The sequence below is a fragment of the Lissotriton vulgaris genome, chromosome 1_1 (assembly GCF_964263255.1).
Source record: "Lissotriton vulgaris chromosome 1_1, aLisVul1.2, whole genome shotgun sequence".
Taxonomy (NCBI): domain Eukaryota; kingdom Metazoa; phylum Chordata; class Amphibia; order Caudata; family Salamandridae; genus Lissotriton; species Lissotriton vulgaris.
The window spans coordinates 1979216451-1979238940 of record NC_141685.1 but is presented as its reverse complement, the minus strand read 5'-3'; the positions used below and the strand labels follow the sequence as shown (position 1 = coordinate 1979238940).

Here is a 22490-nt window from a genome sequence, read left to right as displayed (position 1 = left end):
TTACATAGAACGACCATGTATGTGCTTTCTCTGGAGTTTTCACTGCAGTGATGACCTCTGTGTGTCATACAGAACCAAACTCTCTGTGCATTATGCAGTAACAGTTTTCAATGCAGCAACTAACTTTCTAAGACCACAGAGGTCCTACCACTGAAACACGTCTCCGATTCAGAAACGCATGGCTCCTTACGTACTTTTCCAATGATAAGTAGTCATTAGCAGGCGCTTGCTTGTCTCATGGCCCAATCATAGTTCTCTGAAACTGTACAGATCCCTTGGTGCAAAGGCCATAACCATGACACAAACATTAGTCTGTTTTTGATAACCACGTGTTAATGCCACCAGTAAGCTTCAGTACGCAGTCATGGTCTTGTAGGTACCCGCCTGCTCCGATACTCATTTCCAAGCTTCCCATGTTATCTTACAGTGCAGACAATTGACAAAAAGTCACATTTTAAACAACTCTTTCCGTGATGATAAATGTAGTTGTATTACGACTAATGGTCTAACTTCATCAGTACAGTGCACTCCAACTAATTCTCGGGGGCATTCTGCAGCCTGCTCCTGCCTTAATTCAAAGTCCTCTGAATGTCTACCTATACAATGGTATGAATGTAAAATCTTTGATGTCGGCAAGTAGTAGCAGGTTTACTAAGATTTGTGCAAAATCCAACACCATTCAATGTGATTGGGTGGTGCTAGCCATCAATTTGTGCCAGTTAACTATCCTTTTTCTGAGATCCACTTTGTCAAGACAGATGTACGCTTCTCCAATCAATGTTTTTTTCATGAATTTTCCACCATTGGACACAAGCAAAATCTACAAATAAAAAAAGAAAGCTGTCATAATTATACTTTTTCTCAGCTCATTTTCTATTGTTATTCGTGTTGAATTGTATTTAACTTATGATAACCATTAAAAAAATAACATGCTCATTCTGCAAAAGATTCTCATGGTGTGTAATTATATATGGCTTGATTTGTCTTGTTCTTGGTCAATATAGTTAGAAAGCATCCTTACCCTATATACACAAACATAGCATGAAGTGAACCAAGCAAGGTTCTAGTTAAACACAAGCATACAAAGAATCTCCTTTAAAGTGAAATAGTAGTATTTGGTATGTGCAAAGAAATCGGCTGGTCCAGCAGTCTGCATAAACACTATTATGAAAGCAAGTTTAGGAATTTGAGAAAAATACGATCATTTGGTGATACTACTAGAAAAACTGAGCTTGAGGACCAAAACTGTGTGATTTTTGTAATCATCTGCACTGGCCCATATGCATCCTAGTCTAAGTTCAGATTAACCAAAACAGCTTATCTGAACTAGAAAAACTAGAACTGAGCATGCAGCTTTACCAACACAATGTCAATAATCACTCTGATATCTACAGCAGACTAGCCTGGACCAGTACCCTTTGCCTTGCATCTGAGTATGTCTTTGCCTAATTTCCACAGTGCAGAATCACACGGAATAAAATAATCTGGCTTCATTAACTTCATAGGGGTATCTAACTTATGAAGCTATATCAGTGTTTTTTACACACAGAGTCTGGGGGATTTTCCTCAACAGCTTTCACTTAAACATTCTATCTCCATTTCGTTATCTGAGATACTGAAAAAAGAGTTATTTACCTGTTGCAACAATGGTTCTTTCTGGTGGATATATAATCTTCTGGCAGATTGTTCACTCTATAAATATTCTTACAGGCAGTGCTTCATTTCAGCAGGTGGTTTCCGGTGCTCGGCACCGGAACTTAATTGCCAACACCTGTGCCTGTGACAGTCGAGCTAATTTAAAGAAGACCACAATAACTGTTAATTATTAATTCAATATACACTAACAATGACTATTACCTTCAGCCCAAGCCATTAATATAGGTGTGGGGGCCTGGAATAGTCTGAATTACAAACGTGTAGGAGTGTGACGGTTAGTAGCTGTGGTTTTTACTATCATTGGCAGCATGGCAAGGGCAATGTGTGGTGCAAGCAGCAGTGGCCTCCTGACGAGAGCCCTGGCAGTTCGTTTTTTTTTTTTTACAAATTAAGCACTGTGACAGTTGTTAGACTGTTCTGGAAAACTTTAGTCCAGAAATAGTTCTCAAACACTATTGGGTGCAATGAGTGGGCTGGCATCAGTTCCTGGTACTTTTTCTGCACCCCATTGAGACAGGAGTGGGGGAACCATGACAGTAGAGTCACTGACAGAACATCAATGTCAGTGACAATAACCATGCACAACTTGTGGAATCACATTACTTTAAAACAACACTAACAAATCTGGGGAGAAAGGAGGGTTATGTGGAATCTGAAGGAAGATTATGTATCCACCGGAAATATCATTACAAGAGAAAGTTACTTTTTCTTTTAATGTAGACATCTGTCTACAGATTCCTCACCTTATGAATGAGTCCTATAACACTAACTCCTTGAGAGGTAGAACTGAGTAGTGCCAATTAAACAAGGAAGTCATGTAACACATTCCCTGTTTGAGAAGTGAGGAAGTGATAAACCATGGGCACGTGGTCAGGAAAAGGAGAGCTAAAATGCCATTAACTATTGCCATTGACAAACTTTACTGTGCAATAAACTGCATAGTGTAGCATGTTTGAAAGGATAGATTTTAAAGTACCTAAGCCTTACAATTCACACCAATGTACACATTTGGTCCAGTGGCCCACATAAATGGATTTAATAACAGTCTTTCTAGTAGTTCAGATGAAACCCACAACGTCATAATGAATGAAAAAGGATTTTAGCTCACATGACTAAATCATCACACGTGCAGCTGTAGTAGTTAAGGATTGAGATGGTGAACCTGACCACCCTGCTTTGAGAGGAGGTCCACTCTGTCCAGCAGATGAGGAGGGTGATGAATGTGAATGTCAACAGATCAGATTACCAGATCCTCTTTGCCCAAATTTGGGCAATTCTCTTTGCTCAATTTGTGCTCGATTCTCCCATGTCTACCAGAGAACATACAACAGAACTATAATCAGTGGGAATTCATGCAGCAGGCACTGAAGGTGACATGAACCTAAAGGCATTCTTTAGTGAAACATGCAAAGGAAAGTGCTTGGCACAAAATTGAAGACACGTTCTGTGCTAGACCACGGAAGAGATTGAAGTATGTAGCCTCAATCTACAGAAGGTCATCTTTACCACTTCGGGGGTAGTTCCCAGACTTGGTCCTCCAACAAGAGGTGACTGAGGGTGTTACTCTCCCAAGATGACCTGCAACTGGAAAAGTTACCACTTGCCATGTCACATGCAAATAACGTCTACAGTCCATGACCCCAAGCCCCAGGTCACTATATCTAATTATACAAGGAGGGTAGTGGTATTAGCTGACATAATCTGAATGGTGCACCCTGAGATGGATGGGTAGAAATGCTATTATGGCAGCTCCAGCATGTTTATCTGCAGACATTGCTCAAACACGAACAAAGGCCTTATTCCATCTTGTCACCCAGTTGGGCACTTCCATCTATGGTAGCCTGTGTCTGCAATGGCTGAAGGATACAGCACATGGCCAGAGGGATTTATAAACCAGTGCAAAACAGGCTGAACTGAATGGAGGACCTGCACCTCAGCAAAGAGGCTTCTTTAATGCAGGAACCACTGTTGTCGCAGGTACTATTTATGAGAGAAAAAGAAGACATCCAAATAGTTTGTGTTTGTAATGTTGAATATTAGAATTTTTTTGTAGAATTGTAAAAGCACATTCAAGCCTTTTAGAAGTCAGGTGTCAGTGCTTCAGAGGGTTTCCAAATACATTGTAATCACTTTGCGGTTAACTGTAACATACATGATAATTCGCTTGATTATGATTTTGTCAGAATGTCAAAAAAAGGTGGTTTCAGTTCAGCTCTTTTAGATTCTGGAGATTCTGGGAATCATATGGATATTATATTTACTCAATCTTTGTAAATTCTAGTCAATACGAAAAAAAGTAGAGGATTTAAAGGCAGTTGATGGTTCCAATTTATCTCCAGGGTTAGTGTTTCATGTACAACATATTTCTCTCCCTGTGCCCCCCCAGTGCCTTGAGACCCTCACAGGTGAGTAGTGCGCTCTATAAATCACTGATTGATTGACTTATTAATTTCTTTGGTTTGGATACCATGCCAAGGAAATTCTGGGTATCCCTGTCTGATCCTATATGACTGTACATCCTTTACTGCATAAACTACAAGGGCAATTCAACTGAAATCTGATTATTGTCAGAGTAGCTGTAATATTATATTTCCATCAAGAGAAAAATTGTCCTTCTAAGGTCCTTCTAAGAGTAAATGTTTTACTTCCTTTTTGGATGTGCTAGTTCATTACCTCACTGTTTATAAAAATGTAGTGATGTTTTTGGCAAGCAATATTTAAATGTACTACCACCACGCAGACATTCTTATTGAAAGACTGATCTGGAATGAGGGGCCAGAATTATGAACTATTTAGCGTCCACACACTCTGCGATATCCTAAATCCCAGAGTCCTAAATTATTTTTTAGCATTTCCTAAACCCATTTTCCGAATCAGTAACTAGCTTTTGAAATTTATACCAAATAGTAATTTGGAAGAGGTCATTTCCCAATCATTACCATCTTACCAGGTCATTGTCTACCTATACCAAGAAGAATTTCCTTCATGGCCTTCTGTATCTCAAACTGTGCACTACATATTATACAGCATTTTCCTTTGTCCAAGGGAAGTTACACATGACCATCATTCGGGATGAAGTATTCAATCAAGGTTCCATCTCTGATTGGAAATACTGGAAGGCAATAAGTAACAACCTGAGGGTCCAACATTTTCAGTTGGCAAATAATGGCTTCCTCTTTGCAAGAAGTATTTTCAAAATCATCTGGTATTCTACAAAGTTCTGATGAAATGTCTTTTTTCATTCACTCGTGCTACCCAGTGTGAGAACCCCTTGGAGAAGCAAACAATACCAGAACAACATCATGTACCAGATACTCATAAGTCTATCTTCATTGTCTTAAATATAGGACTGGTGGGATTTGGCTAAGCAGCACTGGAGGATACATGATAATCTGAAAAGAGCTAACGTGGGAGCTAACAATGCCTATGGCAACCACAGATGAATTGGGGCATGGTCAGGAACAGAATAATGTCATATGGAGACAGGAATGTGTGTGGATGTGTTGGGGAACTGTAACTTAAAGTAGCTAGCAGTAGTCGTGCTGACATCTGGGGATTTTCTGCACATCAAGGTTGGCCCAGAATCATCCACACCTTTTCATGAAACCACAGAAGACAATCCCTTTATTGAGGTCAGACAGGCTATAACTGAGAGTTTTTTTTACCTCTTCTTCACCTACCTGGATACTGACTCCGAGTTCACATTCATCTTTCTGGCTTTTCAGTCTCAGCACATTATAATTAACAAAAAAGAACAAGAAGGAATTTATCAACCCCACAATAGGGGACATAAAAGTTAACCTAAAGGCACTCCTGATAAAGGGAGAAGATGCTACTGAAATCAAGTAATGCCTTGTAGTCTGTTGTAAGTCAGCAGAAAGACAAAATGGTAGCAGCTGTTAAAGCAGGGGAAGAGAAGGTTGGGCATTTGTGAGCTATCACACTTAAAAAGGAGAGGGAGCTAGACAACTTCTCAAGAGCATGCCAGATGCAAACGTTCAAAGCCAGGAAACTGAAGTATCTATGAATGGAATGATTAGTTCAATGAACTCTGCAATCACAGGACCTGATTTGAAAATATACTGTTTGCATACTCCTAGGAGACGCTCTTAGTTCTGAGTGCAGTATGCCTTCTGTGATTGCTGAATAAGTGCTTGCTGAGGTGAAGATTAAAATGTTCCAAACTTTTTGGACTCTCAAAATAGTCTGGAACAACATCTAGCATGGAAAGGGAATTGACTGCCTTTAGGTGTGAAGCAGAAAGGACAGGGCTTGTGTGGGATAGTTAATTTGGTGTTGGCTGAACATTGCCAGATAATATGTAATGTAATGTATATTTGCAGTGCACACTATCACTTAGGAGGGTACCCTGTCTCTGAGTAGGTGTGAGCCATGCTGAAGCTAGAGCCTACTGGGGCTACTCGAAAAGCCAGGTCTCCATCTTCTTGCAGAACTCAAGAAGAGAGGAGACTGTTATGTGTATTGGCAGATCATTCCAAGCTTTAGAGCAATGTATGAGAAGGCTCAACTGGATTTGGTTTTCTGTATGCATGGAGTGTGTGCAAGTAGGAGTCCGGATAAGCGTAGGTGTCTGGAAGGATTGCAAAAGCAGATGCAAGTGTTGAGGTATGCAGGACCATGAGGGTGAGGAGTTTGAATTATGCTTGTTTGTGTATGGGAAGCCAATTGAGCTCTTTCAGGTGTGGTGTGGTGTGATGTGAGCGTGGCATGGAAGGCTGAGAGTGGTTCTGGAAGCAGAGTTCTGACTGAATGGCAGTCTTCTGCTGAGTTTTGTTTTGATCTTGGCATTGAGGCATAATATTGCATACTGTGACAAAAAACAAAAATGCTGATGTTAGAGAGCAGTTGACTTTTCCTGTTTCACAACCTCAGCCCACTGTTTGTTTCAGTTTGTTTACCAGTAAAACTGAAGATGGCCCACCATGGAGAAAGATGCGTCCTCTTTCACACTGATGGCTCTAGGGTATTTCTGAGCAGTGAAGATGGGGGAACCTCAACTTTTAAATGAGAAACTTCTGTGGTTTACTCTAGTTTCGTTTCCAATCTTCCTTGTATTAAAATATCTCTGGAGCTTGGAGGGGGACTACATCTATGTTGATTTACTGATTCAAGTAGTTTGGTGGAATTGTCCTCCAAAGATAAAGGTGCAGAAGAAGCAAAAGGGAGCTCAATGTTTGATAAGTTATGTGTGCTGCCTGTTTCTTTCTACTGGAGGAGACGTCTTGGGTAATATATATATATATATATATATATATATATATATATATATATATATATATATATATATATATATATATATATATATATATATATATATATATATATATATATATATATATATATATATATATATATATATCGCACTGTAACTCCTGAAGCCTCGTCTATTTCAGGGGATGTATGACGTTAAAACGCATACTTTTACATCGCATACCATTACAACGTGATTTTTACAACGCAGGATCCATTACAACGAATGCCTTTACAACGCATGTCATTATATAGCAGATGCTATTACAACGCATGCCATTACAACGTAAGTATAGGTAAGTATAACATTTTTTTAAAAATTGTAAATAATAAATATTTAATTAATTGAATTTATTTAAAGTAGTTTTTTTAAACTAAACCCTTAATATACCCCTGTACCTCTGTACCCAAAACCTATCCCTAATCCCTAAAGCTAGCCCTGTACCCCTGTACCCAAAACTTATCCCTAATCCCTAAAGCTACCCCTGTACCACAAATCCCAAACCTAGCCCTGAACCCTAAAAATACCCCTGTACCCCAAAACCCAAACCTAGCCCTGAACCCTAAAAATACCCCTGTACCCCATAACCCAAACACATCCCTGAACCCTAAAAATACCCCTGTACCCCATAACCCAAACCTAGCCCTGAACCCTAAAAATAACCCTTTACCCCAAAACCCAAACCTAGCCCAGCTTTGAGACCAATGACACGCTCGCAGACAAACGGAAGCGGGCAAATCACAAACGCAAACAAAGGCGCAATGCAGCAAAGCACAGGGCAACAGCAAAATCAAAATCAGCCCCGAAGGAAAAGGTCTTACTGGAAAAAGAAACCAAACGAACAATAGTCAACTTGTCCAAATTGGAATTAACACAAGGAGAGGAGAATACCTTGAGTCTGGGCCTTTCATACTGTCCTCCAAACAACTTTGACTATCCTAACACCCGGATGGATGTGTATAAAGGAGTGAGAAAGTTAAAGTAGAAAAAACTATATGCCATGAAAAAATCCTCACTTGAATTAGAGGAAATCTATCTACCTATGACACCATCTCAAGAGTTAGACATGGAACAAGAATTGGAAGATTTGTGGAATGAGGACAGTGTTCAAAACAGTTCTGCAACACAAAGAGCAGTGACACCACGAAGCAAAGGAGAAGGTTTGACACAATTCAAACCAAAATCAAAGTATTGCCCAATAATGTTGCATGATGCAATAGATACATTTCATGAAATAGTATCCCAAAAAATAAAAAAATTAAATAAAAAAATTGGCACAAGTACTGTCATGCAAAAACATCGAAACCAAGATCACAAATATTTCCAGCTGATGAAAAAACTCTCTGCAAATAAAGAGGTAATAATCCGTAACAGCGACAAAGGGGGAAATATAGTACTGTGGCCCTATGAAGAATACATGAAAGAGGCCATGCAACAGTTGAATGATAGACAATGTTATTCCAGGACTGATGTTGGCAAATTGAAGGAAATGTACCAGATATACTACAAAAAATTATCAAGTTGGAGAAGTAAAAATCTCATCAGTGACAATGAGTATAAATACTTGAAAAATGAGAGTCCGACAGTGCCAACGATTTACTTTATACCTAAAGTACATAAGGACTGTAACAAACCACCGGGACGTCCTATTATCAGTGCAAAAAACAGCTTACTGGAAAAGACATCAGTCTATGTGGATTTCTTCCTCCAAGAATATGTCAAGTCATTGAAGTCGTATGTAAGGGATACCAGTGACTTTTTAAATAAGATCAAGAACTTTCAGTGGAACAGCGAGTACATCATGATGGCCATAGATGTAACATCTTTATATACTAGCATAAAACATGAAGATGGCCTGCAAGCAATAGAATATTATTTATGTAACAGGGCCCCCGTGTTCAAACAACATAATGAAATGCTGGTATCAATGATCAAATTTTGTTTACATAATAATATCTTTATGTTTAATCATCTACTGTACTGCCAAATACAAGGCGTAGCCATGGGGGCCAGTTTCTCCCCAAGCTATTCATGCCTGCATATGGGCAAATGGGAGGAACTGGTCCTGGGAGTAACGCATGCAAACACTGTAAGAACAAAGGTCAAAATATGGCTAAGATTTATAGATGATTTATTTGTAATCTGGCACGGAACCAAAGGAGAGGCAGAAATCTTTATGGAGGAATTAAACAATAATCATCTTAATTTAAAATTCACGGCTGAGATCAGTGACACAAGGGTGAGTTTCCTGGACACGGAAGTGTTTGTTATAGATAACACCCTACAAACCAAACTACATAGAAAGAAAACGGCAGGGAACTCCCTACTGCATGCCTCGAGTTCACATCCCCACCATTTAGTGAAAAGTATTCCTTACGGCGAAATGCTAAGGATAAAGAGGATATGCAGTACCCAGAAAGATTTAGAGTTAGCCCAACAGGAGAGTAAAGAGAGATTCTTAGCCAGGGGTTACTCCAAGAAAACTATAAATCAGGCTATAGCTAAAACTAACTTAATTGAGAGAGACATATTATTAGCTGGTAACACTGTTAAAAATTCTGACCAGAAAAAAGTAGGCTCACAGCCAAGCCAAGAGGATTTGGAAGTGGATAATTTTCGTTTAGTTGTGGGATACAGCAGACAACACAAAACCATACAAAAAATTATTCAAGATGCATGGCCCGCAGTTTTAAGTGATCCAGTACTAGGACCCCTGCTACCGCAGAGGGTGTCCATTACGTACAGCAGAGGCCCCTCAATGAGGGATGCACTAGTGGTGTCAGATCCAGAAATTATAGGCAAACCCTCTTGGTATCAGAATTTAAAGGGGTTTAAACGATGTTCAACCTGCAAAGCCTGCACACATGGTGTAAATACAAAAACCTATTTGAGTCCCTTTAGAACCAAACCCTATGTGATTAACAAAATGCTAAACTGTAAAACCGAATATACAGTATATGTACTAACTTGTCCTTGTGGATTGAATTATGTGGGGTCTAGTAAATTACAGGCCCATGTACGTATACTGCAACATCTAAGAGCCATAACTAATATGGATAATACGTATCCAGTGGCTCGCCATTTCAGAAAGCATCATGCATCAAATAATAAAGGGTTAACGTTCTATTTGATAGATGCAATATCCCCCAATAGTAGGGTGGGGACCGAGAAAATAAGTTACGTAAACTTGAAACACGGTATATCCTTCTGCTGGATTCGAAACATCCTCATGGACTGAACATTACAGAAGATATGTATACGTGTTTGTCCTAGAATAACCATGTAATTAAAAAATGTATGTCACAGGATAAGACAGAGAAAAGAAGTAGATTCAATGCTTCAAGAAAACTAACAATAAAAAACACATCAATCTAGGTATAACATCCATGATCTACATTATTAAATTTTGAATATTGTAAATATATTGTACATATATGAATTATATAGGAAGATGTAAATATTTTAGGAATATTTTATTGACATTTTTTTCAATGTTTTATCAACGATTGTCATTGAAATTAAGGTGGACTAGATATGAAAAATTGATGTTGAAGGAGAGTGACATAGAATATTTCGAATACACTTGAGGGCAATGCAGGATAACATGACGTATGAGGAAGGCCAACATTAACATGAAGTGTACATGTATATAGCAAAATAGAAAATAGATCGATGGATACAATATGTGCAACAGGTTGTGTGATCTGGTAAAGAATATGTAAATATATTGGAAAGGGTACATCAAAACTTAAAAAATGTAAAGTGAACGAATATATGAAAAGTAATGATTGATGAGTAAGATACTGGGTATCTTTTTTAATTAAGTGGAAGCACTTATCACTGAGCACTTTAAATAACTTTTCTTTGTCGATTAGCATGAAATAAGAATGTATAATTAACAGAAACATAGTTGGCGAGGTAAAGGGTCAAAGGATTATTGTATTTTACATAAATTTAACATGATCTGACAAACAGTAATTTATTGTTTGATGAAATCCTGGATTTGGAATATCTAGTTATGTACTACTGTATTTTACATGTATTAAGTACAAATGATTTCAACCAAACGCCAAACATAAGCAATGTATTTTACAAGGATTACACTGGATTGTTATGTATTTCTTTCATGTCTATGACTTGAGTAATCACGTGGTCATAGTATCACACAGCACTGTCACTTTAAATAAGCCTTCGCGCTCAAATGTGATTGTCGAGTGAACAAGCGGCGTTCGCGCTGCGAAACGCGTCTCAGACATCTGGCCGAAATAAACATTTGAGGCACAAAAGAAATTGGGTCCGTGTCCTGCTTTGAATCCGCGTGGAGTGTACGAGGCGTCATAACACAGGATTTGAGATATATATATATATATATATATATATATATATATATATATATATATATATATATATATATATATATATATATATATATATATATATATCGCACTGTAACTCCTGAAGCCTCGTCTATTTCAGGGGATGTATGACGTTAAAACGCATACTCCCTCTGGATGCGCCAGTTAACATAAATCTGCCCCGAAATGTATTCAAAATTGATGGCGTGGAGAAGCATGGCCTGATTACAATGTTGGAATTCAAGTATATGAAAAAAGAACATCTAGTCACGCTGGTCACATGCTTCATTCCGAAGATAAACAAAAACTGTATCAAGCCTCCAGGTCGCCCCATCATTTCTGCCTGCAACAGCATCCTAGAGAATGTCAGCAAATATGTACACTTTTTCCTTCAAGACTATGTCAGAAAGTTACCTTCCTTTGTATTAGACACAGGGGATCTATTAAGGAAATTGGCAGATTTTACATGGCAATCTAGTTATCTGTTGATTTCTCTCGATGTCACCTCCCTCTATACGAGTACATATCATAGGGATGGTTTAAAAGCCGTGCAGAACTACCTCAGCACAAGACCCTCTTGCTTGAATGAACATACCAAAATGATTTTATCAATGATTAATCTGTGTCTCGAGAACAATTCCTTCCTGTTTGCCAATCAGCTGTTCCAGCAGGTCAGGGGAGTGGCTATGGGTACCTGTTTCTCTCCCAGGTATGCGTGTTTGCATATGGGATACTGGGAGGAACAGGTCCTCATACCCAACTTCTCGAACATTATGAGTTCCAAAGTTAAAAAATGGATGAGATACATTGATGACCTTTTTATAATCTGGGATGGTTTGCAATGTGAGGCTGAACAGTTTATTGAGAATTTGAACGATAATAACTTGAATCTTGCATTTACCAGTCACATTAGTGCTTCTTCCATTTGTTTCTTAGATGTGGAAATATTTATTTGTAATGGTAAATTGGAGACAAAACTTTTGTATTGCATGCTGCAAGTCATCACCCTGCCCATCTTATACGTAGCATCCCATATGGAGAAATGCTCCGTATCAGGAGAATATGCAACACAGACACTGATTGCAGAGAGGCACAAATGGCTTGTAAGGCTGGGTTCCTGTGAAGAGGCTACAAAACTAAAATTATAGATAAAGCTATTAACAGAGCCAACTCTCAGGACAGATTTCAGCTACTGGCCAATAGCACTCAAAGTGAAAGGAATCTAGATAGTGTTGAACTCAGCGAGACCAGGCTAATTTTCACATATAGTAGCCAGCATCAGACAATCCAGAGCATTGTGAAACGCAATTGGGCACTTATCACCATTGACCCAGTTTTGGGTAAACAGGTCACATGCAATCCTAGCATTGCCTTTAAACGAGCCAGGACCATCAATAACTGTCTGGTCCTGCAGCCCAGAAATCAGAACCACAGGCTTGTGGTTAAACAGTAGCAAAGGCTTCCTCAAATGTTCAGCTTGCAAGGCCTGTAGGAACGGAATCAGTAGAACAGAATACATGACTCCTTTCAGCGCAGACCTGTTTGCATTAAACACAAGTTGACGTGCAGGACGGAGTACGCAGTGTATGTGTTGGAATGTCCCTGTGGTCTGCGTTACGTGGGAAGTACCAGACCACAGGTGTACAAACGAATACTCCAACACTTCAGGGCCATTACCAACGGCGACACTGCGTACCCCGTCGCGCATCACTTTGAGGAAACCCATAATAAGAATCCTGCTGAGCTCAGGTACTTTGTAATTGACACAGTCCCCCCACAGAGGAGGGGTGGGGACCGAGAGTCTTTACAACGCAAATTAGAGACCAGGCATATAATTCTCCTGGATACCAAGACTCCGAACGGTCTTAACGCGAGTGAGGACTGTTTTACATACCTATGAGTCATAACTACGAATTTGCCTTTCACATTGTACAAATTACTTAGCTGCTTCATCATTTCTTTGTCCCTTAGGGTCAATTCTAACTTAGTTTTATGATGTATTACACTTGTCACTTTACATTATTCAATATTATTATCAGGTTGCACTAATGTACATGCCAACATTTATTATTTTGCGAAATTTGCACATCTAATTTTGCACACCAATATGTTGACCGTTCAATGCCCACTTGGGCTGTATTATACAGTGTTCCTTTAGTTATTTAAGTGAACACGGGGGTTACATATGACCGGAGATAAAATTCCACATGCAGATTCAAAGATTATGTTTGTAGATCCTTGTTATTTATTGGTTTTAACAGGATTTTACTTAGTCTTTTTTAGTCATGTGACTTTTAAGGAATGTGTGCTTTGGGTTTTATCAGCAATGTCTATGAATATTTATATTTTAAACATATTTATTTATTTATTTATTTATATGTTTTAAATTTATTCTTAATTGCTGCTAGTGGTGACATTATTCACCCAACCCTGTGACTATCTGATTTACCGAATTGTTTGAATCAGTATACAATCATCTGCAAATTTCGGCGTTTTGTAGAGAGTAAGACACCGTTGGCACAATGCCTTCATAAATAAGGCCCAGTATGTCTTCTATGTTAACTACTTTGGCATGTTGCACTTTAAAAAGGAGCACTCCGCCTCTTGAACGTTATCATGTGATCAAGGCCTCTTTAGGCTGGAACGAATTATGGCGGTAAGGTGTAGAGCACAATAAATTTATAACGCACCAGTTTTGGGTTTGCCTCGTCTTCTGATGATGAATATCTGCAAGACGTCCTTCTGCCACATAAATATTTGTATATATATATATATATATATATATATATATATATATATATATATATATATATATATATATATATATATATATATATATATATATATATATATTAATGTATATGTATATATATATATATATATATATGCATTTGTGCGTGTGTGTTTATATATATATATATACATATATGTGTATATACTCCTCTTCCATGGTTCAATTTGTCTTGGATTTATCGGTGCTCATTCAGGTGCGAAGCTTTTTGGTCGAAACATTACCAATAATATTTTCTCACAGTTCATTTGTTTCCAAGTGAACAAAAGTAAAGTCATACTCTTGCAGGTTTGTTTTCCATAGCAGTGTTGATGTATTCTTGAATCAAATACATCTGGAGACAGGCGAAAAGACCTATGCGTTTCGATATAGCATTATAACTTGATCACGGTCAGATTGCCATGTACAGACTGAGTTTTTTTGTATTTGCAAAATCATTACATCATTTCCTGTGGTGTGTGAATTTTCAATACAGTGAATTATGGGATATGTAGTCACCTTCAATAATAAACTGAGAACAAACGCAAGTTTTTAAACAAAGAATATAAACAAAGAAAACCCATGTCTAAATGACATAGCATTTCATGTCACATCATGAGTTACAGATTTGCTATATCCGTTTATAATGTCCAAGGTTTTTGTGCCTTATATTTGCTGCAGTTCGTTTCACAGATTTACCGCATTACGCGACAACGTAGGTCAAGAATATAGTCAAAATGTCTCCACCAACCAGCGTTCAGAACACAACCCCTTTCAGCAGTCCAAAAAGTTCTGTTAAATGACAACAGAGGGGACAGGCAACAAGAACCATCAGTCAAAGAGGGGAGGGCAAGTTCTTCTCTTCCGGGTCATGTTGGGGCGCTACCGGAACGGATCGAATTGGTAGTCTACAGTGTTTCTGGATGTTTCAGACTAAAGCTGGCGTCAGCATGAGACCACTACCATCTCGTAGCTCCGTCGTGGCCATTCCACGAGCAATCATGGCAGCCGCTCCCCACCAGAAGCCTGCGGGAGTCGGAGGCCCCCAAGACTTTTGTAGAATCTTCACGGCTGAGGGGACGCTTTTCGAGAATGGGACCCAAGCCCTATCAGGGAAGCGTCCGAGTTCCAAGGTGTCCCAGGGCCATTTCAGTGGACCAGGCCCAAAACCGAGGAGCCGTCCGCCATTTTAAGAGCCATGTGGCAGCCGCCTATCGCTGCACTGCAAGAGTGGAAGCAACTCAACAACATGATGAGCGAGACGCTGTAGCCGCAAAAGCGAGCGCAACTCAGCTAGATGGCCGCCACCTGGGGAGGCCCGTTCACGCCGCCTCCCCCACCCCCGGGCCGCCGCACGCCAATTTTCGGAGCAGCATTGTAGGATACCAAAACCAGTGCGGCAGTTTACTGGACATCACCTGGGTGCCTGTCGTACATGTTGTGTCAGCCATGTGACACTGGACACAGTCCCATCAACATCTCAACGCGTTCTGCTGCCTTGGGACTATTTGCACAACAGACCGCTACTGACGAGGCCTCCCCCCGCACCACCCGGGACGCCCCACGCTGTTTTTCTGTGCTGCTTTGTAGGATCCCAAAACCAGTGCGGCACCCAGGCGACATCACCTGGGTGCCGTCCAGAACTCTGCACGTTGTGCTGCCTTGGGACTATTCGCACAAAAGACAGCTTCTAACCATTGTTGCTTTTTGTGTTGAAAAATGCTTAAATGTTTTTAGTTTTTGTTCCGTTCGTTATAGTTAATAGTTAATAAAGTTTTATAATCTTACTTTGTTGGAGTGTTATCTATTTTTTTAAAAACGGGTGAATGGGGCCTTGAATCGGGTTATTGTCATGTGTGGGCTTTGGAAGTGTGCTGCTGCAGGATCGGACATTTCAAACTCAAATGCACGTTCTTTTTCTTACCTTTCCGAAGCATGGAGCACAATAGCAGGCAGAGAAAGGGTGATGCACGTGTTGAACACTACCTGACCTGGCAAGTTGCTGGCAGTGCCCCCCCCCCCCCCCGCCCGCTCCTGAAAGAGGACACACACACACCGCCGCCCCGAGTACTTCACAAATCTTTAAAAGACCATGCGCTTGTTCATGAGGCTTAAATGGTTTATCACCTCTTCTAGAACCCCTGCATCGACCCTCTGACGTTTCCTGGAAAAATTACCATGTAACACAATACCAAGCCCTGTCAGCTGAAACCCCCAAGGAATCGTGGGGCATATTATCAAGGGGGTTTATCTCCGCTTTTTTGGCTTTAAAAGCCAAGAAAGCGGCGATAAAAATATCTCCCTATTACCAAGCTGTCGCTAACACCAGTTAGTGACAGCTAAAAGGAGATAGCGACCATCTTAAAACCCCGTTTTAAGTGTCAGTGATACTTATCACTAATGACATGCAAAGCGGGCGTGCCAAGATGTTAGCGACTGGAAACAGTCCCTAACATCGCTATCTCCTATTACCAACTTTTGGAGATATTCGCGCTAAGCGCGAATATCTCCAAAATCTAACACCTGCCCTGAGCAGTTCTTAGCCATGTTATCCAATGGGAGGTGGATAACATGGCTAAGAGCATTTGCTCGATAATACATGAATATCGCTGACTTTTCTGCGATAATAGCAAGGTTTATCTGCGATAAAAATTGCCGATGTGCGGCGATAATTTTTGTCTCTAAACAAGTTAGAGACAAAAATTATCGCTAGTTGTTCGTAATATGCCCCCGGGTTTTTGCTTGCAGAAATCGGGAGGCGGGAGACTAGCACTGAAATCAGTAGTCACACGCCTGAATCGGGAGGGTTGGCATGTCTGAATTCTCTACAGCTGGGGCCATAAACTACATCCGCAGGGGTAGGTGATAGCCTAGGTCCGGCCTGGACAATCGGACACAGAGGAAGAGGAGTGTCAGAGGGTGCGGTAGTGAATAGGGTGAAAGAGAGGTGTCGGGAGGGCACAGGGTGTGATTCTCAGAGAAGAGCAGCGCAGATGGGGGGAAGTATATGGCCCATGCATGAGAGAGAGAGCGGGGATGACCAGTGCGTGGGGGAGATGCTTGCGAGGGTGGGAAGCCATGCTGAGGATCGGCGGCGTGCAGAGAGTGGGCCTGGTCAAGGCATCTAAAATGGCTGCCGTGCACGACAAAATTGTGGCATTGGACAAAAAGGCAAGATGGCGCAGACAATGTTTTTCAATAAGGATTCATTTATAACAAAATATTTACTCGCAGTGACAAAATGGTGGTCAACACTTCCTGATTTCCATCGAATCGAACGTTAACAAACGTCACGCAGCAAAAAAAAAAAAAAAAAAAAAAAAAAAAAAAAAAAAAGCTCACGCACAGAGCAGTTTTTAACCATGTTATCCAATGGAAGGTGGATAACACGGCTAAGAGCATTTGCTGGATAATGCATGAATATCGCTGACTTTTCAACGATACTCATGCATTGTGGCCGATGTGCGGCGATAATTTTTGTCTCTAAACAATTAAAACGAAGCACAAAATGGCGAATTCCCGTTTCGCTACCAGTTTGCGGCCCAGTTCGCGGCCCGTGAAGCGCTTCTACCGTGAAAAATCATTTTTTTTTTCTTTTCCCCACGGGACCCTTTAATAACCCCAACAACATTCCTAGGGGGTCAAGAGGGGGATACCTTGCCCCCTTTCATTAAATTCCCCTTTCGTTTTTCACCTCTTCTTCTCTCTCGATCCTACCGAGAGACAAGATGGCGGCCGCTCCGGACTGTTTAGAATGTTGACAGACACTGGAGAGCCAATCAGCTTTCTGCGCGCAAAGTTCCGTTTCGCGAAAAGTAAGCGGACCGGATCGCTGCCCAGAGCGCTGTTACAGATATATATCTTGTTTTGAACGTTAATTTCTCAAAATCCACTGAAGCACATATATTGAGACCTAGCAAAGGCACATCGGGCTAACAGTCCCTACAATTTTGCCAAGTTTCGTGCAAATCCATTCAGCCGTTCGAGCTAAAAGTGAGTCCAACCGCCCTATGGAAAACTCAATGTAAAAAACGCGTTTTGGGACCCCCCTTTTTTCTCAGCCCCCCCTTGACGAAACCCCACCAAATTTTCAGGGGCTGCTCAGAAACAAAATGTGCCATTTTCCTGAAGATTTCAGCCGATTCCGTCCACAAACGCCAAAGTTATTAGACATAGAATTTTCACAAATCCCATAGACAAATAATCCTAACTATATATACCTACTGGCGAACGCCAGTAGGTAATATATATATATATATATATATATATATATATATATATATATATATATATATATATATTAATGTATATGTATATATATATATATATATATGCATTTGTGCGTGTGTGTTTATATATATATATACATATATGTGTATATACTCCTCTTCCATGGTTCAATTTGTCTTGGATTTATCGGTGCTCATTCAGGTGCGAAGCTTTTTGGTCGAAACATTACCAATAATATTTTCTCACAGTTCATTTGTTTCCAAGTGAACAAAAGTAAAGTCATACTCTTGCAGGTTTGTTTTCCATAGCAGTGTTGATGTATTCTTGAATCAAATACATCTGGAGACAGGCGAAAAGACCTATGCGTTTCGATATAGCATTATAACTTGATCACGGTCAGATTGCCATGTACAGACTGAGTTTTTTTGTATTTGCAAAATCATTACATCATTTCCTGTGGTGTGTGAATTTTCAATACAGTGAATTATGGGATATGTAGTCACCTTCAATAATAAACTGAGAACAAACGCAAGTTTTTAAACAAAGAATATAAACAAAGAAAACCCATGTCTAAATGACATAGCATTTCATGTCACATCATGAGTTACAGATTTGCTATATCCGTTTATAATGTCCAAGGTTTTTGTGCCTTATATTTGCTGCAGTTCGTTTCACAGTGGTCAGTTATTTCTTTTTCTTTTTCCATATACAAGTTTATTGTTCCATTTTCTGGTTTTCATGACGTTATAATTAGGGTTAGATTTTACTCATACAAAACCAGAGAAATTCAGCCGTTTTAGCTACCGGAGTTAACTTTAACTTGTGCCCCCGCAATGCACTGCTTATGACCTCACATATTACATCACTCATGCCATGGTCAGTGACTTCACTGATGACATCACTCATGGCATCTCAAATGATGAATGATGTTATCCAGTGACTGTTTTTAAAAAGTTTTTGAATGTTAAATATAAATATTAAGGTGCATTGGTGAATCAATGGGTGTATGATTGTCTGTGTGGATGACTCAGTGGGTGCATGACTGACTGTATAAGTGAGTGATTAGGTGGCGCAGTGAATGTATAGGTGAGTGAATACGTGTGTAAATGAGTGTATCTGTCTCTCAGTTGATGTCTAAGTGGGTCTATGAGAATGTTAGTGGGTAAATGAATGGCTAAAGGTAATATGGATGATTGGTTGGTTGTCTGAGTACCTCTATGGTTGTCTGGGTGTCTGTGGGTGTGGGAATGCCTGTATGGATGAGTGAGTCGGTGGGTCAGTGGCTGTATGGGGTACTGTGTGGTTGTCTGAGAAGCTGTATGGGTGAGTGAGTGTCTGTATCGCTGTGTCGGTGATTGAGTGCATGTGTCGGAAAGGTATTAAGGGCCCACCTTATGTAATGGCTCAGATCCTACCAATGCCTTTAATACCTAATGGCCCCACCTAGTTATATTATAATAAGGAACTTGAAAAATCAGTGGCAGGAAACCTTCTTGTCACTGCATAGAAAAAGCAGAACAACAAGGAGTTCCAAAGCACTAGAAAAGGTCTTGGCCAAAGCTATAAATCTTCTCAGGCCAAGGATCCTGCCCCTTGTTCCATTACCCCCTATATGGAAAGAAGGTTACAATCAAAGGGAAGAAATTCCCCAAAGATGTAAAATATAACCCTTATGATGGTCGCAGGCAGGATTGGGCGAGGTACATATCGTACTAGTATACTGAGCAACTCAAAAACACATGTTTAGAGACGGATAAACTGAAGTTCCTATAAGGGATATTAAGCACCAGAAAAGATCCTAAAATGTCAATGAATCACATACAGGATGGTCCCCATAGAACAGGGATCAAGGCATCAGTGCATCTGCACAGCGCAAGCAAATCACCCTCAATAGAAAAAGTATTCAGGTAAGAATCCTGTAAGAACAGGAGCACATAAGCCACAAAATAACATGCTTCCTAGATAATTGGAAATGTAACCTATCCCCGACAGAATAAGAAGAATTAAAGTACCTGCGGCAAGCAGGAAAACATCACTGGTTATCACCCTGGTAAAGGGGACTTGAAAAGAAATGCCAATGGGCTTTGCCCCATGAATTGCTCACATGTGGAGGGAGCTTTCCCTGAACAAACCTACTACAAAAGTATTAGAAAAACAGACGGCAGAGTTAAGAATCTGCTCCACTCCGCTCTGCTCCGAATAGGCAGGCCCCATCAAAAGGCGTATCATTCAAGGGGGCTGGAATAGCTGCCGAAAACCTAGAGGTGTGCGTGTTGTGTGCCCAACCAGGCAAGAAGACGTAGTGTCACTGAAGAGACCATAGCCCAACCTACAGACTCAGTGGTGTCTATACCACAGTGAATGACTCGTTTAGCCGCTTGTAGCATACCCCGTACTAAAGGGACAAGATTGATCCGGAGAACATCAGGCGCTCCAAGGAGTCCCACAATGCATGGGAGAAGAGTCCGAGGACACAATAAGTTTTGAGGGATTGCAGTGCAGAACTGGTGGAGGCAAAAATATGCCACAGGTGTCTAATCTTTTGTCCTCTTTTTTTGGAGGGACAGCAGGGAACGTATCAACATTTTGGGTGGCCAAGGCAGCCTGAACCACAAAACTATGATGAACTGGATGTCGCAAAAGACATGTCGGCTCTCCAGGGGCCGGAGGGAATCTGTGAGAATTCGAGCAATCAACACAGGTCTGTGTTTTGGGTTAAGCCTAAACCCTCAACAGAATATCAAAATAGGTAGGCATCGGCTCCACCGCTGATTGGCCTTGGTGCAGAACGGCAAGTAAAGGATCTGTGGTCATTTCCAAAGAAGGAAGCGTTACATCCAAAATGACAAATACCCACCTGAGCATATCTGCCAGAGAGGAGCTTGCCTCTGTACACAAACCAGGAGGTGACAGGAGGGGCTGGGGAAGGCTCCAAGCCACTAGTTTCCCCAAACTCAATCAACCAGCTAGACTCCATAGGAGGTTGAGTCATGCCAGAGATGGGAGAAAAATTCCAAACCCTCTCCTTCACCTCTATTGTCATGTCCTTCAGAAGGAAAAACAGGAGGAAGGGCTTCTGAGATGGGTGGCTCCACTGACGCTGCATACAAAACAATCCAGCACCAAAGAGATGACGTGTCAGCGTTCAGAGATCAGAAGCAGTGGTGCGGCACAGACAGCAACATCATGGAAGATGGTAGACCAGACCCCTATGCCATTGTCGGAGTCGGTTGACAAGACCATGTGCTGAAGGCGGTAACCCTGAATGACTGTGCACTGGTCTGAAAATGATTTGGGATCTGAAAACCAAACTAAAGCCGATGGTGAACCCATCAATGTGGGCACAGTTGGGGACTTGTGCACCTTTTGGTGCCTGAGGTAATTGGAAGAGCACCTTCTATCTGGACATCAGCTTGGTGTCTGGAAGCACTTGGCCTGCTCCCAACAGCTAAAACCAAAGTCAAGAACCTTGGAGTATGGCTTGACCTCAACCTGACATATAAAAATCAAATCCGAAAAATGACAGGCAAATGTTTCAGAACGCTGAAAACCCTACGAAAAGTGATTGATCTACTACCAGTTCAAGCCAGAAAAACTATAATCGATGCAGATGTCACCACTCAGATTGATTACGGCAATGTTCTTATTTCGGTGTAGCAAAAAAAAGGCTGATGAAGCTGCAATCAGTCCAAAATGCTGCTTCCCGGCTAGTGCTGAATATACCAAGAAGATCGTCCAACACAAAGGCCCTGGCCAAATTGCATTGGTCGTCTGTGGGCAAGAGGATCCTGTTCAAGGCAATGTGCTTCTGCCATTGTATCCTAGCAAATAAAGGCCCACGTTATCTACAAGACATGATTAGATCCTACACCCCCAATAGAAGCCTAAGATCTGAAGGAAAGTCATTGATAATAGTACCCAGAATTAGGAAGGCCAGTTTAGGAGGCTGCTCTTTAAAATACCTGGCAGCAAAACATTAGAATTCATTACCAATGGATTTGAGGAAAGAGCCATGTGAAGCTGCCTTTAGGAAAAGGCTGAAAACTTGTTTTTTCCCACAACTAAACGTTGAAACATTGCAGCTAGGTCCCTCCTACCTATCTCGTGTCATTTCTGAGTTTCTGATCAGTGCGGGGAAACACCATTGATGTAACCAGGCGCTCTACAAATGCTGATGCTGCTGATGATGAGGTCGCATCCGGGGGAA

The 22490-nt window shown here is 40.6% G+C and overlaps 1 protein-coding gene across 2 annotated transcripts in view; it reads right to left on the bottom strand.

Annotated features, from left to right (window-relative positions):
* Positions 1–527: 527 nt before the first annotated feature.
* The window catches only part of PCLO (piccolo presynaptic cytomatrix protein), a 1259786-nt gene continuing 1237823 nt past the window's right edge, over positions 528–22490 (bottom strand). For both annotated transcript variants that reach the window (XM_086919783.1, XM_086919788.1), the window contains exon 27: positions 528–820. In XM_086919783.1, the coding sequence (XP_086775909.1) occupies positions 680–820 (141 nt within the window). In that variant the 3' untranslated portion in view covers positions 528–679. The remainder of the gene's footprint in view (positions 821–22490) is intronic.